A 25,125-nucleotide genomic window follows, 5' to 3' on the forward strand; every position below is an offset into this window, starting at 1 on the left:
TACAGTTGGGTGCTGTGTAAATTTGGCATGGTGGTGCGAGAACCAAGAAAAAAGTCAATATTTTTTTTAATAAAGAAATTCTAAAGAACCGAGAAAAAAAAAAATTGGCTAGGCCCCTCCCATAAAATTTCATGGTTCCGTACTTGGTCACAGTTGAAGAGGCAGATCGGGTGGTGGGATCTCAGTTGAGTCAGTTGGAGCTTCCTTCCACATATGGGTTTTGGTTGAATTCTCTACTAATGACTAGTTCGAAGAATGAACGAAGAAGAAGAGAAGAGATACAAGCTGTGTGAATAGAAAAGCGTGACAAGAAAGGAATTTTATGAACATAATAAAGCTTTGATTGGATTTATCTATAGCGATCCTTATGTTTATGACAAATTTAAGGACTCTGCTATGGGTTACTTTTTATAACTTTTTTGACATTTTTCTTAAATTTAGGAAATAAAACCACTTATAGGGTACACGAAGTCACTTGCCGGGTTCCTGGTTAAAAAAATTTAAAAAAAAATTAAGGAAGATAGAGGATGGGAGTAAAAGTTAAATGTTTCAGAGAAGTAAAGCACTCCATTTGTTTGCACAAGCTGAAGTACTTCACACCATTGTTTCAATCATAGCCCTGTCTCATTGCATTGATTAGCAGAGCACTAGTTCTAACACCCAGACACTATTACCAGGACTTTGATCAGATCAACCTGGACAAACAAAGCATTGAAATTTGACAAGGATAACAACTTACGAAGAAAAAAGAAATTTGATTTACACAAAACTAGAAACAGAGGAAAACGTCGGGATCCATCCTATATCACATAAAAGTATCACCTTAATTACAAAAATAGACCTCATCATCCTAAACTTCAGATATCAATTCATGATATCTACTGAAGAGAAGGATCCAAAAAGCTTAAAATGTCCTAGTCAAACAAAAGGCGACGCCTCACTGACTTGGAAAGATTTGGACTTGATACTTTCCTCTTCTCTTCTAAGGCCCCAGCACCCTGATCTTCTCCTGGTTTTACCTGAGTTTGTACTTTGGTTGAACGGTAGAATTCAGTAATGTTTAGCTGGACACTGCTTGATCTTTTTGATTCTGAGTTTGCATTGGTCCCTTCAGATCTTGAGCTCGAATTCTTTCTTTTTTTCGATTCTTTTAGTTCCTGCAAAATTTCAAGCACAGAGAACTAATTATGCTGTAACTCCAAAATTAAGGACTGAGTTAATGTAATGATGCAGTATGCTTATAGCACAGCAACTTCCTGAAAAAAGAACAAAAAAATTTGCTCTTTACCTGCTAGGAGCCTTTATTACACAAAAATACTATCACCAAATCCAACATTTAACTAGACTTCTTCACTTTAATGGCCTCATTTTACAATATCTACGTTACAATCAAAACTAAGAAAAACTCCAGATAATAAGGGGGGTAAAATGGGAGATGAAATGGCCAAGATATAATAGGAAAATATCATACCTTTTCATGCAAAAATCTGTCAACCTTTTCTGGAAAAGCAGCTCGAACGAGGTCCATATTTTCATCCGTCAACAGGTAGCAGCAGCCCTCATCAACATGAACCTTGAGGCCATCGGACTCTTCCAATAAATCAAGAGATTCATCTAATTCTATAGCATCATGTTGCATATCAGACTCCTCAGAAGGGATTGTATGAATAACACTGCCCAGGGCAGTCACATCTTTTTTCCACTTGACCACATAGAATTGATGTCCATATCTTATCTTCACACGCAGTACAGAGTCAAACTCATACTGCCCATATAACAAAGTTTTTACTGGATTTATAGCCATGTCTCTTAAGAAAATGGTGGACATCATAGGAAGCATCATCTGCCTAGTGTAAGATGGCTCCCATAGCTGATGAAAAGCTAAGAAATCAACCAGCATTTCCGTTTTTGGGTCTCCCCAAGATATGCAAGGGCCATCTTTAGCTGTTAGAAAGAGTAATTAATTACTTTTTATCTGGGAAAGTTTTCATTTCATGCATTATTCCAGCATCCAAAATCACATTCAGTCCATGTCAATATCATAACACCAATTTTCTGATAAATATCCAATTAAGCAAAGACTCATCAATCCAAACAAACGTACCAGTAAAATAACCATTGTTGTTGCACAAATACATTTTAATAATCTCCTCGTTGGGGAAATTTGACTCCAGTGCAATCTTGTTGCAAATTTTTGTTCTCCAATTTTCTTGCTTCTTCTGTTCCTTTTCTCTCTGTAACTGCCACTCAAACACCATCAAATGCTTTTAATAAGAAACAAAACTCACATTGCACACAAACAATAGAGAAGCAATTGCAACTCGAAATTATCCCAAAATGTTGCTATGACGATTTTAAAAAGATTAATAAACTAATCGAAATCAATAAGGATATACCAATACAAAAAATAATAATAATAATAATAATTTGACATACCATATCACAGGAGGCGCAATCACATTTAAACCCCTCTGGCTTTTTCATACAACCCTCACTTTTACTGGTGCTGCAGTATTCACATGAAAACTTAAAATGAGCTTTCTTGCTGCCAGGATGTCCGCAGAAGGAACAATGAGAACATCTTATCTTCGGTGAGCTCTCATTCGAACTGGGTATAGAATCATCTAAAGATTTGATATCACCATGAAACAGAGGAGTGTCCCCATTGCCCATTTCACGTAACCTGCATGAAATAACGCCTTCCATTATAAGGTATCAATCCCAACTAAACATAACATCATCACGACATATTCGTTCACGAATTATTAACAACACAAAATAAAAATAAAAGAAAAACAAAGAATTGACATATCAAAACAGTTAAGAAGCACACCTATTCAATATCTCATCCTCGTTAAAAGCTTGGACAAGACGAAGAGCTGTCTCAAGCCCAATACCTTGCACCCCACTTAAATTATGGTCATTTCCAACCAAAAGAGAGATGGCTATCAAGTGTTTCCTCTTCAATCCAAGACCAGCTTCAATATCTGACATATGGTAGCATTCAAATGGTTCCTGCAAAGAATGAGATTCTCATGCTCGCCAAGAAGGACGCTATGGCAAAAAACAACTTAAGAAAGAACACTGGGTTTCAAAAAGTTGGAAAGAAAGAATGGAAATGCAATGTCAAATCTCTATAAGTAACAAAAACAATACTGCAAAACTTAAAAAGTTAAAAGATTAAGATTTTTGTTTGATCCTGAACAGATAGGAGCACAAAGAAATCCATGAACTACAACTAGCACATAGATGTAACAACCACATTAAAAGCACTTAATTGGAAGGTGCTTCAAAATGAAACCTAATGCTCAATTGACATGAATAAACCTCCTAAAGCATTTGTACTTACTATGGAATTGGGCCGAATGCATTTTATAACACATTTAGCCCCAAAAAGAAATGCATCACTATCAGCTGTGATGCAAGCATCTACATAACCTTCACTGTTTAACTGTGCACACAGCGCTTCAGCCTCTCCTTTTGCTTTCAATACAGGCACCCCAAATAGCTCAAGCAGTTCCTATCAAGCCACTACTAGTTAATAACTGGATAAAGATTCCAAAAGCATCACTAACAAATCAAATATGAAAGCTGTATAACCAACAAGCATTCAGCATGTAGTATAAAGAGATCTCCATATTAGATTTAAGATAAAATAAAAAATTCCAAGAAGAGCTATGCTGATCTTACACCACATGAAGACACACAAAGCAATACAAATATGAAGGCTGGTTTGCCCAGTATACAACTAAATGATAGGGCAGAAGTGTGCTAGGTTACTAACAAATTCGTCAAATTTCTTTTACAGAATAACCCTACAATAACCATAGCAAAATTTGCAAATGATCCCACGCAAAGCACACACCCAAAGAAAAAGAAGGAAAACAAATGTAACATATGCTTTAATCTTATCTGAATCTTTTAACACCCTTCTGTTTCTGTATCACAAGTACAGTGACTTAACCTCAATCTCACAGAATACCCTCCGCTGATCTTCTAGACAATAAAACATTGACAAAAACACAAACTAAATTTTTTAACTGTTGTAACTTCATTCAGTTTCCCAGGTTCCTCAACAATAAAAAGGAGAATCATCACCAAAACTATATAGATTGAAGCACATCAAAGGAAAAACCAGAATTCCAACGACATTTATAAGCTGACAATAGTAACTATGATAAACGAAACAACCCACCACACACTCTCGGACACATTTTGAGAATGCACTGTTCCTCTCAACCGAAACACCCTCTTCCGCCACCGGCAAGTCCGACAAATCAATGCCAGAAGCGCGAAAGAATCTCGCAATTCTTGCCTGCAATTTCAGCGGCGATGGAGTTCCATCAACGACAAAGACCGGAAAAGCGCCAAACTGCAAAAATATCAATTGCTATTGTTACAAATAAAAAATCAAATCAAATTCTATGACTTATAAGCAAAACCTCAAAACACCACAACAGATACTAGATAGAAACCCAAAACTTTCTTTCACGTTTTTCTTATGTTCTTTTTCTACGCGGCCAAATAGAAAATTTAAATAATATTGAAAAAAAAAAAAAAAAAAAAAGGGCCCAAAAGGAACACAAGCACGTAACTCAGCCTAGACAAGTCTTTCAAAACAAACAGAAAGTATTTAAAACCAAAAAAACAAAAGGGTCTCCGTAAAACGCCATACTAAACACACCGTACACCACAAAGCCCAAAAATATTAACTTTCTGGCAGCCAAACAGGAAACAAAATCGTGAGAACATAGAAATTCAAGAGCACCTTGGAGAAGAGATTGATGGTACGGAAGAAAGTGAGCCTGAGGTGTGGGTTTCTGACATGGGTTTTGATAGCGGTCTCGTGCTGGACGATCCAGATGGAGAGGTCCACGGCGACCCATTTGTTCCTCAGGAAATCGGAGCCTTCGGGTCGGGCATATGGTTTAAGCAGGTCCCAGAAATGCCCTCCCACCCCCATTACTTTTCGAAATAACGAACTGGGTCCTAAAAGAAAATGCAGGCAAAAGGGTGGGTTTCGGGTTGTACGGACTATGACTGTGAATTGTGATAGTATTAATCGTTTTGGAGAAGAGAAGAAGAAGAAGAAGAAGAAGAGAGAAGCAGAACGGACTTGCGCCGTTATGTTTTTCTGTTTTTTTGGTGCCGTTTATGTGATTGAATGGGCAAAATGTGGATTTTGGGCCAACTCTTTAAGCTCTTGAGCCCAGCCCATGCAAGGAGGTTTAAATGGGATTGTCAGGCCCATTCTCTTTCTTAATTGAATTTTCAGTTTTTTAGTGAGAAATGATTGGTGTTAATATATATATTAATTTCATCTATATTAATTTCATCTTTACAAATTAAACGTTATATTTTTGAACCTCACATAAGTTAATAGTGGACTCTACAAATTTATTAAACTTATAGAAGAATATGAAAAAATATTGACACCAATCATTTCTTTTTATAAAAATCTAATAAACTCATTTTCTAAAATTACATTATAAAAAAAAAAAAAGTATATTCAAGGATTTATACATTAAATTAAGATGTGAATTATTTCGAATCATAACATATCATTACACTCTACAGTCAATTCCATTGACATTAACTCGATTGTAACTCTTTATTTCTTATCAGTCTTACTCATTTATTAATATTCAATGACTTAACATTATATTCATACATAATATCAATACATTTTAATTTATCATATAAGTCATCTCCTTCAAGACTGACCACAAAGCCGCAACATATTTGATCTCATACTCGACCAACAGTGTTTAATGCCATACTCAACATGGTGGCCGACTCTCATATTAAATTTATATGAAAATTAATTTCATCCTAATTGTAAATGGTTCCCAATCCCCTCCCACCACTTGCAATCACTACAACATCGGATACCATATGCCAATGGGGTCTACGTGTCTCTGAAAATGTCAACTGAGTAGTGCAGTCTTGTCGCAAAAAAAATAAGAACTAGCCACGTGCAAATCCCTCGATGACCTGGCGAGGAGATAGTGGACAAACTGAAAAAATGGGGGAAGATCTTGTGAGTTCATGTAATCTGTCTCATTGATTGCAAGATTGTAAACCTACCATGTACCTGTATCCAAACGGACCCCATCGACCCCATGCAAAGATCATCTCTAGAATATTTTATTTTGGCAGGTTTAGTTAAAGTGAAAAAAATGAGTAAAACGTGAGTATTTTCTAGAATTTTCAATTTAATATAGTTAAAGAGAGAGCGAGAGAAAATATATATAACAATATAACAATAACATTATTGTCATTTATTATAGATGCAATTATAAAGCAACAGAAACTGTCATTTCTCATAATGATTTTGGTAATGTAGTTCAACATGCTATTTGAAGTGACACTTTCATGTAGCCTAGAACAACTTAACCCGATTTGATCGAGGTGTAATGAACTATCCGCATCAATTTTTATTGCACCTGATCATTGTTTGATTAGACTATTTCGTCAAAGTGTTATTAATTGAATGATTTTTGACATAATTTTTAACTTTTTACGGGATTTATCGGTCCAAATAGATAAACAAAATTCCAAAAACTTGCTTAGGCATATGAAGCAGCAGAAAAATTGTTAGGATTCAATTAATGTCATAGTAGTGTGTGGGGGCAGTGTCTTAATTAATTTGCAGTTGTGATAATAATGCAATGGTGACATTACTTTCCATAATAGGCCTCTGCATGTTTAGAGACAGAACACACCAGAAAAGGAAGCAATTAATATTATGGATCACAAAATCAAATATGCAAATAAATGCATGTGAGCAGACACAGATGACAGTTAAGTGATCCGACCTGAGGAGTCAACCCATTTTCCCCCTGACGACATGCTTCTCAGCTCTCGAGTGACAAAGTCCAAGCAACCAGAAAATTAATTAAGATAATCTCCAAACTCATAAAACAGAAGCATCCACGCTTCTACGTTGCTTTGTCTTTTTCCTCCTATTATTTTTTCATGTCCAGCAGTTCTCTCTGGAGATCTCCACCTGGAAGCTACCTCTCCCTTTCTTCTTTACCTTCTTCACCCCTTTAAATTCACATCTCCCCCTCTCACTCTCACTCTCACTCTCACTCTCATACTTTCATGGCCAGCTAGTCATTTTTTGTTCTGAACTTTCTTAGCCCCCCATAGCCTTTTCTTTATTCCCTTGAAACCATGGCTTCAACCATGGCTAGGCCTAGAAAGCTGAGAGACTTCCTCAATGACAATCCAGATTCATGCTCTTCAACTGGGTTTAAATCATTTCGTTTGAATTCAAAAGTTGCATCAACCAGAATTTCAGCCTTCCAAGCCGTGATTAACGCCGTCAAGAAACTCCCGTTCACCACCGTCAAATCCCACTCTATTTTCCCAAGAAGCCTGTCGCGGAGACTGTCAAGAAAGCACCGGCCGCCAAGCAAGCCACGTGAAATCAAAATTACGGTCAGAGTCAAAGACATCGTGCGGTGGGCATCGTTCCGGGACTTGCTGGAGGAGAAATCTCGGCCCTCGGATTTCGCTTCTTCCCCTCATCACTGCACCACCACCACGGGATCCACCAGTACCACCTGTAGCAGCAATGGCTCAAGTTGGTGCGAAAGCGACTTTACCTCGGAGTATTTACCGCCCTCCTGGGGAAGTACTTCTCAGGAGTACGGTGAAACCGAGGTTCATCTCGGTAAAAAATATTTACCATGTGTCGGTAGGAATTACGTGGAGGCGGCTTCAGTGGCCCCCGAGGTGAGCAATTATTTACTGCGTCGCGTCTATATATATATTGCTTGTGTCTGCTGCTGAGGGTCCTTGGATGATTTACTTTAATTTTATATCATTGTGTTTCTCCCGCTAAGATTCTATTGACTATTGGGTTTCCTATGTCTTTTTCTTTTTCTTTTATTATTATTATTTTTTAAAATACTTTTTCTTTAACCACATTTATAATATGAAAAGTGCTACATCCCAAATTTTTTTCTTAAAATTAGTTTATAAACGATGTGTCACTTAAGATTTATGATTTTGGAAAGTGTATCACCAACTCACAGGATGGTGACACATCATTTAAGAACCAACTTTTGAGAATAAAATTTGAGATGTATAGCATTTCTCATATAATATATATTAACACTAGATCGCTTTGATCCATCGTGGCTCTTGTCAGATTTTTTTTTGTGATTTTATCTCATTTGTGACAAATTCACAAAGTTTGTTTATATCACATTTACGAGGAATGAGGAAGTTGTTTATAGACTATGTTTATTTGTGTGTTTTTGTTTTATGTTCTTTAAATAAATATATTAATAAATAAAAAATGCTATAAATTATATTTTTATTTTACTTTTATTTCATTTGGTCATATGATATTGTCGATCAACTTTAAAATTATGTATTATTTAAAAAAAAAAAAAAAAAAAAAAAAAAAAAATCTAAGTAGACAAACAATTCTAGTAATTTCTTTATATGTTCTAGCTGTTATAATTTTGTACTGATTTGGATTGGCCTGATTAACTCTAACAGGTAGAGACAACAACGTGCGATGAGAAAGAACAACAAAGCCCAGTTTCGGTGCTTGATTTTCAAGATGGAGATAATAAGGACCCATTCTCGTCTTTTACCCGAAGCCTTGCCGGTGTCGAGAGTATGTTCCGTCTAAATAATTAATTATTATTATTATTAGTATTATTATTATTTTTTAAGCTTAAATCTTTTTAGATAAGGGATGAGTTTAACATAATATTAAAGTGTGAGTTCGAACTTCAAACCCTCACTCTCATGGTTAATCTCTATTTCAAGTACTCCATGTGAATTAAAATATTTCACATATTGCCTCTTCTTGGAGAAGACAATTTAAGTTGTAAGTCGAGGCATGTATATAAAATTACATATATCAACATTAATCCAACTTATTTAATTACATAAGTCACGTCATTTAATCTTAACATATTAATTTCGTATGAATTTGGTCGGATTCGCAGATCATATCAAAAATTGTCAACCCAATTTCGACCCATATGTGAATTTTTTTTTAATCAACTATTTTTTATTAACTTAAACTTTATAGATTAACTAGGAATTTAATTAACACATCTTTTCCTTGTCATTTTTTGCTACACGTCTTTATGCTCTAATAGGGGCCTTCATTTTTTTTCGTGTCCATTAAAAACATTTTTTTTTTAATCGGTGACAGTGTGAAGAGAGAAAGATTGGTGGGTAATTAGCCTAGTTGTTCTGGGAATTATAATGCTTTCCTTAAATTTGTGTGTATGCTTGTGGGTTTCAAATCCTTGGCATTGCATCATGAGAACAAAATGCTAAGAATCTATGATTTTCTAACAGGGACAAGACAAAATCTTATGCAAAAGATCCAGCAGTTTGAGAATCTTGCTAAACTGGAGCCTTTCGACCTGGAGGAATGGATGCCACTGGAAGAAAATACCAGATTTGAAGAAGAAGAAGAAAATGAAATTGAAAAGAATGTGAGGGAGCTGTTGAATGATGTCAAAGCAACAAGTTCAGTTGATATTGGCAAGGCCAAGGTGGAAAAACTATTGTTTGATTTCTTTAGTGATGAATTGATGAGTAGCAAGAGATGCCAAAGTAGGAAGGATGATGATGATGATGATGATGCTGCTGATGAGTTCAATTGCGAGATGGTAAGCATGGCAAAAGCATGGATGAAGGGGGATCATAATGGGTTACATGAATGGGGGGTAGAGCATAAGAAGGAGGCTTATGTTAGTGAAATGGATGGAAGAGAGAGGTGGAGCAGCTTTGAGGAGGAGCAAGAGGAGATAGCTTTGGAAATTGAGACTCGGGTTTTAGGGTGTCTAATGGATGAGGTTCTGGTTGATCTCTTTTTACACCGTTAAATGCTGTAAAATTTAATCTAGTTCTTTTCCAGCTTTGTTTCTTAGGGCATTTCAATTTTGGCTTGTGAAGAGGGGAGAAGAAACTCTTATGAGGGCATGACTCATGCACATTTTTGTAGGGTCTATGTAGCATTAGTTGATGCTAAACATTTGTGAAAAAATAAATAAATGAGGAAGAGAAATTCTTTTCAGCATGTTAGAATGGCCAGCAAAATGCTTAACGCATGGGATTGCAATTGTGAAAAATGGGTGAAATCCTGCTCTCTTTTTATGTCATTATAGATGTTTGTACTATTTTTGGATTTAACCCTGAAAATGACACAATGGTCCATGAAAAAATCTTGTCCCATGTCAGTGGGCTTTAGATGTCCAGCATGTTTTAGACATTGGAAAAATGGTTCACATGTCTCTTTCAATTAGACATCAACCTCCATGGACCATGGCAAAGCAGTGGCCTGATGTTAGGCCCAATAACAACTTCATGTCCAACCCATTAAGCCAAACACTTGCATTCTAGTAAATCCCTCAAAAAGACCAATAATAATAATAATAATAATAAACAGAGTAGGTTCTGTTTGTTAACTTTTTTGTTTTCTTTTTTCAAAATAAAAACAATAAAAAATAATTCAAATACAAAACGCTCATAAAACCACAAAAAATATTTTTTACCTTTGTGTCACACCACACCAAAATACTTTTCAAGCTAAAAACAAAAAATACCACAAAAAACACGTTAACAAACATAACTAGTAACCATAATCTTTCCATCTTATTTAGTCCCGCTCACGTGACCAACTAGCAAAAAACAAACCTCAGTGCATAAGTAAATATTTCAAATCATAAATCATAGTCTAATCTTAATCGACACTTCAACAATCCTCATGTGCTCTTGTACATCAACTCGAAGTCTCCAAGTAAAGCCTAGTACATCGGTATACATAACTTTTCAATTTATAACAAGTGACATGTCTGGAAAACTACTATCCGTCCTCAAAACCTTCGGTAATCAGCCTAAATTTACAAACCTCCAAATTTTTAATTTATTTCCTATCACAATCTTATTTGTCTAATTATAAATTTTAACCCTAAGTGCCACGTTTTCTGGAGGAGGTCATGTTACATAGCTATTCTTAATATATATTTTTTTTATTCGCATAAGTATTCTTGTTTGTGTGTGAAGTATGATTACACTTTGTGTGCACCACAAGGCTACATGAACCCACCCTGAAGTTTTGGATCAATCATATATATATATAGATTGATCTATCCTACGGCATTGAAGAAAATAATATACTAATTGATCAACAAGTCAATTGGAACAATTTGTTGGTCCATCGATTCAGCAATACACTCAATTTTCGTGCCTTCAATTTTCTATCAAAGGTAGAAGAACTTCTACGCAGGTACAAGAGTATAAAAACTCTTTCCCCCCAATACATTCCAATCTGTATGCGATCACCATGTGCCCCCAATTTAAAACTAAAACCTCCAGTCAAACACAATTGCTAACCACTATAATCTATCACTGTCTACATTCGTATTCGCACGTTAAATTTAGATCGTATTAAGGTATAAGTATAAGATTATATTAAGTTAATTATAATTAAGTATAAGATTATATTAAATTAACTGTAAGTTAACTCATTTAAATAAACAGGTCAAACATTCAACTATTGTCTACTAATTTTGAGTTGAATTCATATCGGGTTTATGGGTTGTGTCAAAAATTGATAGTCCTTATATTTCGTGTCAGATTTAGGTCGTGTAAGTAAGACTACATAAGTCAATTTTAATCCGACCCATTTAATTTAACAAGTCACACCCATCAATTCTAATACGCTAATTTTATATTGAGTGCATGTCAGATGCACGGGCCATGTCAAAAAATTGTTATCCCTAAATCGCGTAAGTGAAATATTGATTTATTTATTTATTTTTGTTAAATCACAAACTTAAGCCAGGGAAAATTAGCTAGAGAGTACGTACCGGGGTTGTAGCCTGATCTTGTTCCATATGATCCACAATATTTGTAGCCTGTTTCTTGATTCATGGGCATGCACAGCTTTTTCTGACAGTTCTTAAATCTGAAAATGTTACCGTTAATTAGGCCGCGACTTTGAGTCTCAACTTGTTGCCTAAAGATGATACTTAATCTGGTATATTGCTTAGGATCAAAGAAAGGACCACTTTGCTCTCTTTGAGGCTGTGATTGTAGTAGCTGATTTTTCTTCTTCTTTTTTTTCAATTCATGCGCATGAACATATCGATCTTTGCCGACCGTTGATAATTCTGAAACTCCTACATTCTTTCTTAAAACGACATGATATTTGGTATTGATGAGGATCAAAAAAGAAGAAGGGACCATTTAGTCTACGATCGTCGGAGTTTTGTTGGTGGACAGTACTGGAGCTAGCGGCCAACAATGGGGGAAAAATATATGTGTTCGCCGGTGGCGGTGACAAAAAACTAAACAAGTTGAAGATGAGAGTACGTTGAATTGTATTTTCACGACAGCGATGGAGGTTTTGTTTGATTCTTTGGATTTGGCGATGAGATTTTATCCTTCTATCGGCTGAGAAGAATGGAAAGGAGGACCACTTCGATCGGCTGAGAAGACGCCATTCATGCTTGTTGTTTGTATTTTTCTTTATTCAAAGCGATTGATCAACTAATTCGATAATCTCAACAACAAAACAAAATAAACTAATTGGATAAATTAATCTCCACAAAACCCCATAAAATCCTTTTGGGTTGGCTGTGATATATTAATATACACATTCAAAATTACACGTATATATTCTCAGACATTTATTTTCAATGCTAACATTATTTTAATCATTTTAATTACATGTGATTCATTTAATTAAATTAGCCTAATTAACTAAGATTGGGGCATGGTCCTCGAGTGGTTAGGAGGATAAATTTGTCCCCCAAAAGAAAAGAACAATATTACCCTCCTAAATGTACTAAATAGATTCTCAATTTCATTTGAAATTGAAATTATCATTTTCCCTCGAGCTCATAATGGACCGAAGAGTATCCAGTTCATGGTTATGACACAAATGAGACACATGTCTTCATAATAAAAATAAATAAAATATTATTTAAGGTTTAAAAATAATAAAATTAAATAAAAAAATAAATGGGGTGGCTGACCACCACCATTTTGGGTGGGGGTGGCTCAAGGGTGGCAGAACCACCCCCATGACCTGTGGGGGTGGTTTGTTCACCCTCAACTTGCAAAATGGAGGCAGCTGAACCACCTCCAAGAGCCTTGGAGGTGGCTCGGCATATATATATATATATATATATATATATATGCCGAGCCACCTCCAAATATATATATATATATATATATTATTTGGCCCTTGAGAGTGGCCAAATCACCCCCAATGGAAGCCACCCCCTGGCTGGCCATTGGCTAAGGGGTTGGTTCAGCCACCCTTTGGCTGGCCATTGAGCCACCCCATTTTATTTATTCATCTTTAAACTTTAATTTTTGTTTTATTATTATTTTTTTTATTATGAAGACATGTGTCTCATTTGTGGCCCGAAACATGAACCGAACTAGAGAGGGTCGGGATCCTTGAGGAGGGTATGGGTTTTATGGTTGTGTTTGGCAATGAAATGGAAAAAGTTAGTGGAACGCTACTGTAACATATTTGATTGATATGAGATAAAAAAGTAAAAATATTTTGTATAAAAAAGTGAAAAATTTTATTTTGTACTAATTTTTTTATTTGAATAATAGTAAAAAGTAATTGATATGATGCAAAATATAAAAATATTGCAGTTAATTTTTAAGAATAATTTTTAAAATTTTTGAGTCCTGTTCGACACTTTCCCAAACAGAGCCGTATAAGTACCAAGCATACATGGTTCCTTCAATTGCGCGCACCTTTTCAAGATCATTAAAGTTTCACCGACTCCATTAAAACCAGAATATCTCGATTTGTGCCATTCGTACCACCTCCCTAGTTTAACTCAATTGATATATATATATATATAAAAATTTTGGCCCAAGGATTACTGCAAATTGAGCCTCTCACATGGACATGGCATTGCCAGCGGAAAAAACAAAGGATGCAATTGCAAGCTATTTAATGCTATTAATAAGTCAATTTATTTGGAAGGGTGAAAATAAATTAGCACGCCGGCAAAAAATTATTATTATTATTTTTTGTTATTAAAATATTAAAAGAAAAAAATTGCTGTCTGGCATTCTTAGCACGCGCGTACTCTGAATCACGGCTCTATTTGGAAATACCATTAACGCTGACAATTACAGTAGGAAATTGCAGGCATATTTACAACAATGAAATGGTGAAGATTCATTTTACAATCAATGTTTTGTTTTCTTGTATTTAATAGCTTTATGCTGCCAAGTCAAACGAAATACTCTTAGGAAAATTCATTTAGGCAAAAAGATATAAAAATTGAGATAAAATTGTCCTCATTTTTTTAAATTGGGACAATTTTGTCCCACCATTTTGCCTAAGCGACTAGATCCATTTCTCATCCCCGTCATTCTCTCATCCTCTCAATTTTCAAAATTACTATTAGACATTTGGGTCTTATGTGGATCTTACACCATAAGTTCAACGGTGATTTTGAAAATATAGAGGATGAAAGGACCAGGGAAAGGAAATTAGTTTTTTCTTCAAAAATAAAACAACAAAATTTGTTTGGTAAATTTATTGTTTTAATGGTTAATATGGTAATCGCACGCCAATTTGTAAAGAAGTTTATAAAAAAATGTGTATATTACTTTGTTTGTTAAACCATTATCTTTCTCTCATTTTTTTTTTTATAAATAAAAATATTAACAAACAACTTAAAACATATAATTCTTAAAAACTGAGGTTACATCATAATACTTTTTCAAAGCAAAAAAATCCTCCTAAAAGCATTAAAGAGGGGTCAAAATTATATTGGGAAAATATATAAAATAAAGGGAAAACTTCATTTTATCTTCTTGAATTTTTACGCGATTTGACAAATTCTCAAATTTTAAAATCTCTCAATTTAGGTTCATGAACTTTTAACTGCTCTTAATGTGGACCCCTTCGTTAATTTTAGCCGTTAAAAATACCAAGAAAAACCAAAATAATAAAAATATCTTTAATTTTTGTTTTTTCATTTAAAAAAACGTTTTGGAATTAAAGGTAAAGTTGAAATTTGTGTGAATTGACTAGAGTTTGGCGTATGTAAATAAAAGACAACTGGTACCTTTCATGAAGAACTTGACTGCATCTCTTTTTATTCCCTTTTGGCAATTATATTATATTCTTCATTAATCTCGAAATAAAAATGTTGATTTAAAAGGATACCATTATTAATTATCCGATTAAAAAATATAAATGTTTGTTAATGTTTTTTATATAGCGTTTTTAATTTGTTTGAATAATTATATGTAATATAAAGGTGAAAGTTATTTTGAGTGTTTTGTGTTTTTAATTGTTTGTTAATATCTTTTGTTTTGAAAAAAAAAAAAAAATCAAATGAAGCCTAATGATTTTGTCAACGTATTTTTTTTATTTTATTTTTGCTTTTTGAAGAAGATAATGTAATAAAGAAAATTAAAAAGAATTAGAAGCTTTACTTTAAATATATTCTGCAAGAAGTCTCAAGCGGAGAGAGATCGAGAGACTGATAGAGATTTACATTGAGATAAAAATATATATATATATATATATAAAATAAAATAATAATAATAATAATAATAAAAACTTGAAAGTTGAGTCAGTTGTGTTAAATCACCACTTATCCCAAAAGCTTAAGCTCATAGAAAGAGATAAATTTAATCAAATAATCATTACTTTAACAACTATGGATGAAACCACGTTTTAAATTTAAAAAATAAAATAAATAATTTTTGTTTCACTTAAAAATGAAGAGGATATATATAGTACCCTAAGTTGTAGGTTAAGTCAAGTTTTAAATTTATTGAATTTTTTAGTAAAATAAGTTTATGATAACAATTTATCTTCATAGTTTAAGTTAAGAGTAATGCTAATATTTTAAATATATTGAAATTTTTAGTAAAAGAAATTTATCGATAACAATTTATCTTCATAGTTTAAGCTAAGAGTAATGATAATATGTTTATACACTACCGAGCTGATGTGACATTGTTTATCAACTTTTAGATAATTATTTGTAAAAAAATAAAAAAATAAAATCAAACCCAATAGAATTAAATTGTAACGAGGGTTTAATATATAATATTTCTCTTAAATTAATAAATATTGGAAAATAAAGGAGAAAAATTACCATGAACTATGTTATGGTGGTTAAAAAATATTGAACATGTAAACACAATAATTTATTATATATATATATATATATATATATATATTAAAGAAATGTGATTCATTACTCAAAACGTAAAAATAATTTAACCTTACAATCACATCAAAGCACTTTTTCAAATCTAATTTTTATTTTTTTTGATTAAAAAAAAAAAAAACTTTAAAAAATAAGTTAACAAACATACTTTTCTTCTAAATGCTACTATTTATAATACTCATATATGTGAAATGGATATAATAAATGTGGGTTACCAAGACAAGAAACTCACCCAAAGGTTGTAGAAAGAAACCATACACACAATCCACATTTGATTAATTGATTACAGCTCTGCACTTTCGAAGGATTCTCGTAATATTTTCCGAGAAAACGTACATATATAGAAAAATCTCTCTCTCTCTCTCTCTCCACCCCAAAGCCAGAGTTGTGCGGAGAATGCAACTCTGCGTCTTCTCTCTCTCTCTCTCTAAAAGACAATATTTTCATCTAAATCTTCCATATAACGCATGCTTTGTGCATGTTTAGTGGAATCAAACAGAAACCAGTTTCCGTTTACTCAGTCTCTCTCTGCCTCTCTCTATCTCCGTCTTTGTGTGCGAGGGTCAACATGCAAATGCACCGAAAGCCAAGTTGGTATTTTTTGATTCTTTAATCAAACTCAATAGCCAACGCTTTCATTGATTTGGCCGCTTTGATCGATACCCATATCGAATAGGAGGGAAAGAGTCGGTGAATCTGTGAGTGTGAGTGTGCTGAAAAGGAAAGGAAAGCAATGAAGAACGAGGAGCAAGCGCGGTCTTTGTTTGGGATTTCGCTCTCAGACAGACCCAAATGGCATCAATTCTTCATTTGCTCCGCTGGCTTCTTCTTTGGCTATCTTGTCAATGGTGTCTGCGAGGTAATCTCTCTCTCTCTGTATTGGCGTTCTGTTTTGTAAATGAGAAAACTAAGCGGAGTCTTACAGTTTTCCGTTTTATTTTTAATTTTGCTAGGTTGCTGAGAATACTCTGAAACAGAAATATATGCTTTCTTATAATTTTCGTTTTTTTTTTTTTACTCTGTTTCTTCAGAGAGCAAGCTTAGGCTGCATCTTTAGTTTGCGAAAAATATTTTCTTTAATGGCGGAATTATGAAGTTTTTTGTTTCAGTACCCTTGTTTGGTTTCCCAGAAAACAAAAGAAAATAATAGGAAAATTTGACCTTTTTTTTTTGGTTATGGGAAAAGAAACGAGTGAATCGTATTTCTTAGATTGACTTTTAATGTGCTAAAAATTATCCCTGTATACAATATTCTACATCTGGAATTTCTGGAATGAATTAATTTGGATAGAAAATCTCAATAGTTCATTCAAAAGATATATAATTTATGAGTTGCTCTTAATTTTTTTTTTCTTCTAATTTTCAGGAGTATGTGTACAACAGGCTCCAATTCAGGTAAGTTAAATTTATTGGTACTGTTTTGTTTGGTATATATGATTTTGAGCTTTAATTAAGGATTTGTTGTCATGATGGATTTCTACGAATTATTTGATTGTTTTTTTGTTCCAGCTATGGTTGGTATTTCACATTTGTTCAAGGATTCGTCTACCTGTTTCTGCTTTATGTCCAAGGCTTCACCCCCAAGCAAATGGTGAACCCATGGAAGACATATGTGAAGCTCTCTGCTGTCCTTATGGGTTCCCATGGACTTACCAAAGGATCTCTGGCTTTCCTTAACTACCCTGCACAGCTTATGTTCAAATCCACTAAGGTAACCAGCAAATTCCATGTGCATTTTCTTTTCCCTTCAAGAGCAAGCAAATTTTAGCTGGACAAAAGCTTCTTACTTTGTAATAATGGAAATTAAGTAATTGTAATTAATAACTTGAAGATTATTCCTTAAAAGCTGGTAAAGTTATTGAGTTCATTGTTTTTTGCATACTAAGCTGTCCCATAGTTATAACATGGATCAGAAATTTAGTCTCACATCTGTCTCTTTGAATTTCCATAGAGAGTTAGTTACCTCTTTGAGTTAGGCGTCCAGCTCCACTCTATTCTTCTAGAAGGGGTTTGTGTCATTTGAGCCAAAACTCATTAGCAACAACCCATTTGAGATTTAAATTGAAGTATTTTTATTTGTAAAAAATCTGCTGATTTTCTGAAGTTGATTGAGGTTTTTAGGAAATCATTTTTTGACATTATTTGCTAGATATTCACTATTTATCAGCCTATATAATTGACAGTTTGAGCCGAGTACATTTCCGGGTCCTCAAATATGTTTTCTCATTTTTATGATTCTGGTACTTTAGGTTCTGCCTGTGATGATAATGGGTGCATTCATACCGGGCCTGCGGCGGAAATACCCGCCTCACGAATATCTCTCTGCAGTACTCTTGGTTGTGGGTTTGATCCTCTTCACCTTAGCAGATGCACAAACTTCCCCCAACTTCAGTGTAATTGGTGTCATAATGGTATCTGGCGCTCTAGTCATGGATTCCTTTTTGGGTAATTTTCAAGAAGCAATCTTTACCATGAATCCTGAAACCACGCAGGTGAATTTCGTGTCCTAGTGATCTCTCTGTGGGCGTTTAAATGTGAATAAAGGCATCCATGGAAAAGCTGTGATCTTCGCATTTAATTTTTGAGCTTATTTTATCTTCATGCGCAGACAGAGATGCTGTTTTGCTCAACCGTAGTGGGTTTGCCTTTCTTGATTCCACCCATGCTTATAACGGGAGAATTATTCAAAGCATGGAGCTCATGTTCACAGGTAAAGGATTGGAGGAAAATACTTATTTTTTACCCCCTAAACAGCTTGGATTGCATGTTCTAAAAGATCTTCCTGCTTTTCATGCAGCATCCATACGTTTATGGCGTGCTAGTGTTTGAAGCCATGGCCACGTTTATTGGCCAAGTTTCTGTCCTCTCCCTCATTGCCCTCTTTGGTGCAGCCACCACTGCCATGGTACATTGTTATCACAAGCTTTTTCCTTGCTCCCCATCTCAATTTATGCAAATATATATATACTTTCAACAAAATTTCATTCATTTTGCTGTGCTTGTAAAAGATTTCCATCAATGTGTTGGACCAATTAGAGTAAGTTTGGGACTTAGATTGCAACCTAAAAGTTTGATTGACTACGTTCTTAAAAAAATTACGTTTTGAAAATGTAAAAAAATCTACATTTTTAAATCAAACGTTTATCTACATTTTTAAATCATGTTTTCAAATCGTAAACCCAAATGGATGACACTTAGTCGTTAAATATCTCACAAACTCAAACAAACTCTTAAGTGTCATTAACTTTCTTTAGCAATTGATTTTTTTCAAGAACAAGAACCTATATATATATATATACATGGAATAATTATTAAAAAAAAAAAAAAAAACAATTATAATATTATATTTGGTCTTTAAAAATAGGTCTAAACGTGAATGAGTCTAATTTCAGGAAGCATGAATGTATTTCAAATTTTCATTGACAGGTGACAACAGCAAGAAAGGCGGTGACATTATTACTTTCATACTTGATATTTACAAAGCCATTGACTGAGCAACATGGGACTGGGCTTCTGCTCATAGCCATGGGGATCACATTGAAGCTCTTGCCTGATAATAAACCCAACAAGAGGGCCTCCTCCACCTCCTCTGCCAAGCCAGCCACCGGTGAAGAGATAACTCTCCTAGAAAATGTAGGACAACATGAACAAAACAGGCCACTAGTTTGAAAATTATCACTCTTTTATAACAACAATAATTAATTCTTTATATTATGCCCCCTTTAATCGAATTTTCTAGGATGTAGAAAATTATGCTTATCTTTATTCTTTGGGTTCAATCTGTCTTGTGGGGGCTGAAGTACATTGGTCCCAGTTCCACCATTTCTATATTTTCCCTAAAATCTGAGTTATATTAATTTAATTGAGTAATGCTTCTGTCAGCTTTATTGGCTCTTCCATACTCATCTTCCCAGCCACACACTTCGTATGTTTCTATTGATTATTTGGCTCCTCTCAATGAACCCCGATCGATATGGCTCATAAAAGTTATGAGAAATTTTGTTAAATCCAGACTATTAAAACTAATTTTTTTAAATTTAATTTATTAAAATGACATTTGTTATTAGACCACGCTAGGTTAGAGAAAAAGGTGAGGTAAATAATTTTTTTTTTTTTTTAATAAAAAAAAAAAAAAAAAAAAAACCTTCACTTATTCCATTCAAATTGTCATATATTTTGCAATGTGACCCTCAAAGTTCAAAAGTTTGTAACGTGGGTATGTATTGCTTTCGATCACTCGTTACTCATTAGCAGAAGTGACCAAAAGATTCCTGTTTCGATCACTCGTTACTCATTAGCAGAAGTGACCAAAAGATTCCTGTCTATAAAATAAAAAAAATAAAAAATGTGATTTTTTTTTTTTAATTAAGGATATATTTATGTTTTTATAAATTTTAGGAGTATAAAAAACATGATTGAAAAGAGACTGATATATCATAAACACATTTTACAAACTTGTAAACTTTGAGACCACAAATGATAAGACGACAATTTGAAAGGGATAAGAGAAGTTGTTCATTTTCCTTTTGAATTAGTGCCTTTCAATCTATATCAAAAAGGAATTTTGATATAGACTTTTAGTATTTAAGAAAAAGGAACATAATTCGAAATATTCAAGTTAAGGGAGGCGACAAATGATAAGGCTAAGGCTTTGGCTTTGGCTTTGGCTCAAACAATGAAACAAACTATAAAGGAAAAAATATAAAATGGCACCCAAACTACTTGTCATTTGTAATTTAGCCGTCTAATGTTCAAAATGTAATAAAGTAGTCCTTCAAACTACTAACCAGTTTCAATTTGGCTACTTCGTTAGTCAACACGGTCAAAATGGATGGAAAAGTAAAAATGACGTTGTTTTGTTAAGGTAAAGTTACTAAAATGCCATTTTAGGGAAAAAAAAAATTAAAAAAAAAAGCTCACTAAATATTTTTGTTTTGCTTTCAAAAAAAACCCTTGCACGACAACTATATCAGACTTTCGTCCAGCATTGAAGCACTCGTCTTCTTCATCAGGAACGCTCCAGTTCGTCACTTCCCAAAACATTAGTCCAATTCTACCCAACCTTTAGACCCATAATTGAAACCTAAAACCCAGTACAGGTACTGTGTCCATGCCTGGAGAATTTCTTAAATTAACTCTTTAACAAACTGAAACTACAGAAGTAGACCTCCAAAAAAAAAATATACAAAATTGGTATCGTAAGTTTGAAGTGCATCTATGTTAAACTCTTTTGTCAGTTTTTGGCATCTAGAAGTCGCCCATCATCCTTGTTTGTGTACCCTTGTTCTGATCATGTGCATGATTGATGGTGGATGTTGCCTATGGATCAAAACAGTGTGCTCGAAAATTTTTTGCCCCATTTTGTAGCATGCACAATCTTTTGTTTCAAATAATGGAGTTGTCTGTGTGTAGCATGCATAAAACATTTTCTTAAACAGAGGACCATTTCTCAATTTTAAGCAACAACTAAGGCTGGCATTGCGAGTTGTAGATAAGAAATTAATGGTCCTCTGTTCGCACACTATAGAACAGGAGAGAACAAAGGGTTATCTACAATGTAGACAATTCTTATTATAGTTTAAATCTTTGCTAACTAGCTTGAGGAATATAATTATTGGATAAAATAGCATTATTTATTGCATGCTTAAGGCCTTGGATTTTCCTCAAAATTTTCAATAAGAGATTAATGAATTTTTGTAAAGACATAAAAAGGACTCCAACCCAAATATATTTAGTGAATGCTGGACATGAAAATTCGCTCAAATTTGAAAGAGGAAGGATAGAGCAATAGACAACTTTGAAAGAGTTGTATGAATATTATGATTATACCACAACTTTGAAAGAGTTGTAGAGATATGAAAATTTCCACAACTTTGTGTTTATTTTCTTTACTCCGTCATGTCTTTATTTTTCTATTTGACTATCTTTTCTTTCATCCTTGAGAAAGTTCAACAACTTACTAGTCATGAACATAACATTCAACGTCAACACAAAAAAATTGGTTTGTCCCACTCCACAGGGACAGACCAATCTTTTCATATTGAAGTTTCAACCTTCGTTCCCAGTCTACACGCCTGTTCCCTCAATTTTTTATATTGAAGTTTTGCGAGTCATGGACATTGTTTTCATAAGCATTGTTTGATCTCCAACGAGTTCTCGAAAAAAGAAAAGAAATTTGATGATGTTAGTGTATTTAAGAAGTGATTTCTCAACAATTAAATGCATTATTTAACTAATTTATTGTGTGTATTGCAAGATTGACTAGGAACTTTTACGCATTTCTTTGATGCCCAAATTGACATGGGTGTTGAACAATTGAATTTTTTCAAGAACAAGAACCTATATATATATATATATATGGAATAATTATTAAAAAAAAAAAAAAATTATAATATTATATTTGGTCTTTAAAAATAGGTCTAAACGTGAATGAGTCTAATTTCAGGAAGCCTAAATGTATTTCAAATTTTCATTGACAGGTGACAACAGCAAGAAAGGCGGTGACATTATTACTTTCGTACTTGATATTTACAAAGCCATTGACTGAGCAACATGGGACTGGGCTTCTGCTCATAGCCATGGGAATCACATTGTAGCTCTTGCCTGATAATAAACCCAACAAGAGGGCCTCCTCCACCTCCTCTGCCAAGCCAGCCACCGGTGAAGAGATAACTCTCCTAGAAAATGTAGGACAACATGAACAAAACAGGCCACTAGTTTGAAAATTATCACTCTTTTATAACAACAATAATTAATTCTTTATATTATGCCCCCTTTAATCGAATTTTCTAGGATGTAGAAAATTATGCTTATCTTTATTCTTTGGGTTCAATCTGTCTTGTGGGGGCTGAAGTACATTGGTCCCAGTTCCACCATTTCTATATTTTCCCTAAAATCTGAGTTATATTAATTTAATTGAGTAATGCTTCCGTCAGCTTTATTGGCTCTTCCATACTCATCTTCCCATCCACACACTTCGTATGTTTCTATTGATTATTTGGCTGCTCTCAATGAACCCCATTTCGGATGTGCTTGATATGGCTCATAAAAGTTATGAGAAATTTTGTTAATATTAAAACTAATTTTTCAAATTTAATTTATTAAAATGACATTTGTTATTAGACCACACTAGGTTAGAGAAAAAAGTGAGGTAAATAATTTTTTTTTTTTTTTTTTAAAAAAAAAAACCTTCACTTATTCCATTCAAATTGTCATATATTTTACGTGACCCTCAAAGTTCCAAAATTTGTAACGTGGGTATGTATTGCTTTCAATCACTCGTTATTCATTAGCAAAAATGACCAAAATATTCCTGTTTATAAAATAAAAAAGAAAAGACAAGAAAAGAAAAAAAGAAAAAAAACAATGCAAAAATACAAACCATTTAACTAACAATTAATCAGAAATGATTGAAAATAGACTGATATATATCATAAACACATTTTACAAACTTGTAAAGTTTGAGACCACAAATGATAAGACGACAATTTGAAAGGGATAAGAGAAGTTGTTCATTTTCTTTTTGAATTAGTGCCTTTCAATCTATATCAAAATTCCTTTTTGATATAGACTTTTAGTATTTAAGAAAAAGGAACATAATTCGAAATATTCAAGTTAAGGGAGGCGACAAATGATAATTAAGGCTAAGGCTAAGGCTTTGGCTTTGGCTCAAACAATGAAACAAACTATAAAAGAAAAAGAGTGACAGCTTGGTGCTACGTGCCGGCTCAGTCTCATGCATGGTGACAACGAGACCCGATCTCTTTTTTCACTCTCTTTAACCCCCGTTGTTCATCAACGTCTCTATCAAACTGTGAAAAACATTTTGGATCATAAACTGTAAAAAGAGGAAAGGAATGGCTGAGACTGAGAGCAATGGCGGCGCCACCACCAGCCTGCTAAGGGCAGAGGGAGATAGAGAGAGACCAAGAAAGCCATGGAAGGGAGAGTTTGTGAAGAGCATTGTGTATGCTGGCCTTGATGCCATTGTCACTTGCTTCTCTCTCATTTCATCCATCTCCGCCAGCACTCGCTCTTCAGGTATATGTTTAAGAGTTTTACCGTTTTTTGTTGGTGAGTTGAATTTTACGACATTTGAGCCTACCAAATACAAGATCCATTAAATATTTTTGAACGAATTTCCTCTTGCCAACGGTTAAAAAAAACAAGAAATCATTGAGTCACAAGTGTTGGTTGTAGGGGATGTGTTGGTGCTTGGATTTGCAAATCTGGTTGCTGATGGGATATCGATGGGGTTCGGGGATTTTGTGTCGAGCAGCACCGAGAAGGAAGTGGGTGTCAAAGAAAGGGAGGTGACTGAGTGGGATATCACCCACCACGCCGCTGCTGAGCACCGGGACTTGCTAAGACAATATCAAGCCCTGGGGATGGACATCAACGATGCCACCATGGTATCCCTTTTTCTCTCCTTTTTCTTTTGAAATTGGTTTTAAACAATTTTTTTACGAATTCCTACGCAACATATTTGGTGCAAGGTTGTGAACATATTTGCAAAATACAAGGACATCATGGTGGACGAGAAGATGGTGGCTCAGAAAGGAATGCTGCCGCCGGACGAAGCAGACAAGCCATGGAAGCATGGTCTGGTCACCTTTGCCGCCTTCATCGTTTTCGGGAGTGCCCCTCTCCTCTCATTCATCGTCCTTATCCCTTTTACACACGATGACACTGTCAAGTTTGTTGGCGCATGCGTCCTTTCTGCGTTGGCGCTTGCGCTACTGGGGATAGCCAAGGCCAAGATTGCAGGCCAGAATTACACATTATCTGTAGCAATGACTCTGTTCAATGGGGCAATCGCCGCAGCCGCCGCATACACTCTGGGCTCGTTGCTTACCAAGGTGGCCGGCCTAGAAGACTAAATTATAATGCAGATTTGGCGTAACCACGA

At 34.4% G+C, this 25,125-nt stretch overlaps 4 protein-coding genes across 5 annotated transcripts; 3 read left to right on the plus strand and 1 right to left on the minus strand.

The window, feature by feature from the left end:
* Positions 1–668: 668 nt before the first annotated feature.
* On the minus strand, positions 669–5,110 carry LOC132186815 (5'-3' exonuclease family protein). The gene is made up of 8 exons (XM_059600891.2): positions 4,769–5,110; positions 4,196–4,372; positions 3,350–3,520; positions 2,834–3,015; positions 2,437–2,683; positions 2,105–2,240; positions 1,472–1,944; positions 669–1,157 (listed from the first exon to the last, which is right to left on the minus strand). Exons 1-8 carry the CDS (start codon positions 4,961–4,963, stop codon positions 915–917), a joined length of 1,824 nt encoding a protein of 607 aa, XP_059456874.2. The 5' UTR covers positions 4,964–5,110; the 3' UTR covers positions 669–914.
* A 1,753-nt stretch (positions 5,111–6,863) lies between these two features.
* On the plus strand, positions 6,864–10,083 carry LOC132186816 (DUF4378 domain protein). The gene is made up of 3 exons (XM_059600893.2): positions 6,864–7,743; positions 8,518–8,638; positions 9,337–10,083. The coding sequence occupies exons 1-3, from the start codon at positions 7,180–7,182 to the stop codon at positions 9,867–9,869; spliced, it is 1,218 nt and encodes a 405-aa protein (XP_059456876.2). The 5' UTR covers positions 6,864–7,179; the 3' UTR covers positions 9,870–10,083.
* Positions 10,084–16,487: 6,404 nt separating this feature from the next.
* Positions 16,488–23,107, plus strand: LOC132186492 (UDP-galactose/UDP-glucose transporter 2-like). Of its 2 annotated transcripts, XM_088517487.1 has the most exons (8): positions 16,488–17,076; positions 17,584–17,612; positions 17,727–17,928; positions 18,467–18,709; positions 18,826–18,927; positions 19,015–19,122; positions 19,644–19,813; positions 22,843–23,107. In XM_088517487.1, the coding sequence occupies exons 1-8, from the start codon at positions 16,951–16,953 to the stop codon at positions 22,937–22,939; spliced, it is 1,077 nt and encodes a 358-aa protein (XP_088373613.1). In that variant the 5' UTR covers positions 16,488–16,950; the 3' UTR covers positions 22,940–23,107. The 2 variants fall into 2 exon arrangements, with proteins under 2 accessions (XP_088373613.1, XP_088373612.1); XM_088517486.1 differs by lacking the exon at positions 22,843–23,107 and having other exon boundaries at positions 16,493–17,076; positions 19,644–20,066.
* A 931-nt stretch (positions 23,108–24,038) lies between these two features.
* On the plus strand, positions 24,039–25,111 carry LOC132186773 (uncharacterized). Its single transcript, XM_059600832.2, has 3 exons — positions 24,039–24,257; positions 24,417–24,628; positions 24,713–25,111. Exons 1-3 carry the CDS (start codon positions 24,074–24,076, stop codon positions 25,094–25,096), a joined length of 780 nt encoding a protein of 259 aa, XP_059456815.2. The 5' UTR covers positions 24,039–24,073; the 3' UTR covers positions 25,097–25,111.
* Positions 25,112–25,125: the final 14 nt, after the last annotated feature.

The sequence above is a fragment of the Corylus avellana genome, chromosome 6 (assembly GCF_965113065.1).
Source record: "Corylus avellana chromosome 6, dhCorAvel1.hap1.2, whole genome shotgun sequence".
NCBI classification, from domain to species: Eukaryota; Viridiplantae; Streptophyta; class Magnoliopsida; order Fagales; family Betulaceae; genus Corylus; species Corylus avellana.

What these genes read in the sequence shown, in the direction of transcription:
- LOC132186815 (XM_059600891.2), bottom strand. Translation starts at nt 4,963, where the DNA reads ATGGGGGTGGGAGGGCATTTCTGGGACCTGCTTAAACCATATGCCCGA. An exon ending in CCATCAATCTCTTCTCCAAG is followed by an intron (nt 4,373 to 4,768) that starts GTGCTCTTGAAT and finishes ATATTTTTGCAG; the next exon opens with TTTGGCGCTTTTCCGGTCTT. An exon ending in GAGGATGAGATATTGAATAG is followed by an intron (nt 2,684 to 2,833) that starts GTGTGCTTCTTA and finishes TATTTCATGCAG; the next exon opens with GTTACGTGAAATGGGCAATG.
- LOC132186816 (XM_059600893.2), top strand. Translation starts at nt 7,180, where the DNA reads ATGGCTTCAACCATGGCTAGGCCTAGAAAGCTGAGAGACTTCCTCAAT. An exon ending in CGGCTTCAGTGGCCCCCGAG is followed by an intron (nt 7,744 to 8,517) that starts GTGAGCAATTAT and finishes TAACTCTAACAG; the next exon opens with GTAGAGACAACAACGTGCGA. An exon ending in AAGCCTTGCCGGTGTCGAGA is followed by an intron (nt 8,639 to 9,336) that starts GTATGTTCCGTC and finishes ATTTTCTAACAG; the next exon opens with GGACAAGACAAAATCTTATG.
- LOC132186492 (XM_088517487.1), top strand. Translation starts at nt 16,951, where the DNA reads ATGAAGAACGAGGAGCAAGCGCGGTCTTTGTTTGGGATTTCGCTCTCA. An exon ending in CATGGAGCTCATGTTCACAG is followed by an intron (nt 18,928 to 19,014) that starts GTAAAGGATTGG and finishes CTTTTCATGCAG; the next exon opens with CATCCATACGTTTATGGCGT. An exon ending in TCCTCCACCTCCTCTGCCAA is followed by an intron (nt 19,814 to 22,842) that starts GCCAGCCACCGG and finishes ACCCAACAAGAG; the next exon opens with GGCCTCCTCCACCTCCTCTG.
- LOC132186773 (XM_059600832.2), top strand. Translation starts at nt 24,074, where the DNA reads ATGGCTGAGACTGAGAGCAATGGCGGCGCCACCACCAGCCTGCTAAGG. An exon ending in CGCCAGCACTCGCTCTTCAG is followed by an intron (nt 24,258 to 24,416) that starts GTATATGTTTAA and finishes TGTTGGTTGTAG; the next exon opens with GGGATGTGTTGGTGCTTGGA. An exon ending in ACATCAACGATGCCACCATG is followed by an intron (nt 24,629 to 24,712) that starts GTATCCCTTTTT and finishes ATTTGGTGCAAG; the next exon opens with GTTGTGAACATATTTGCAAA.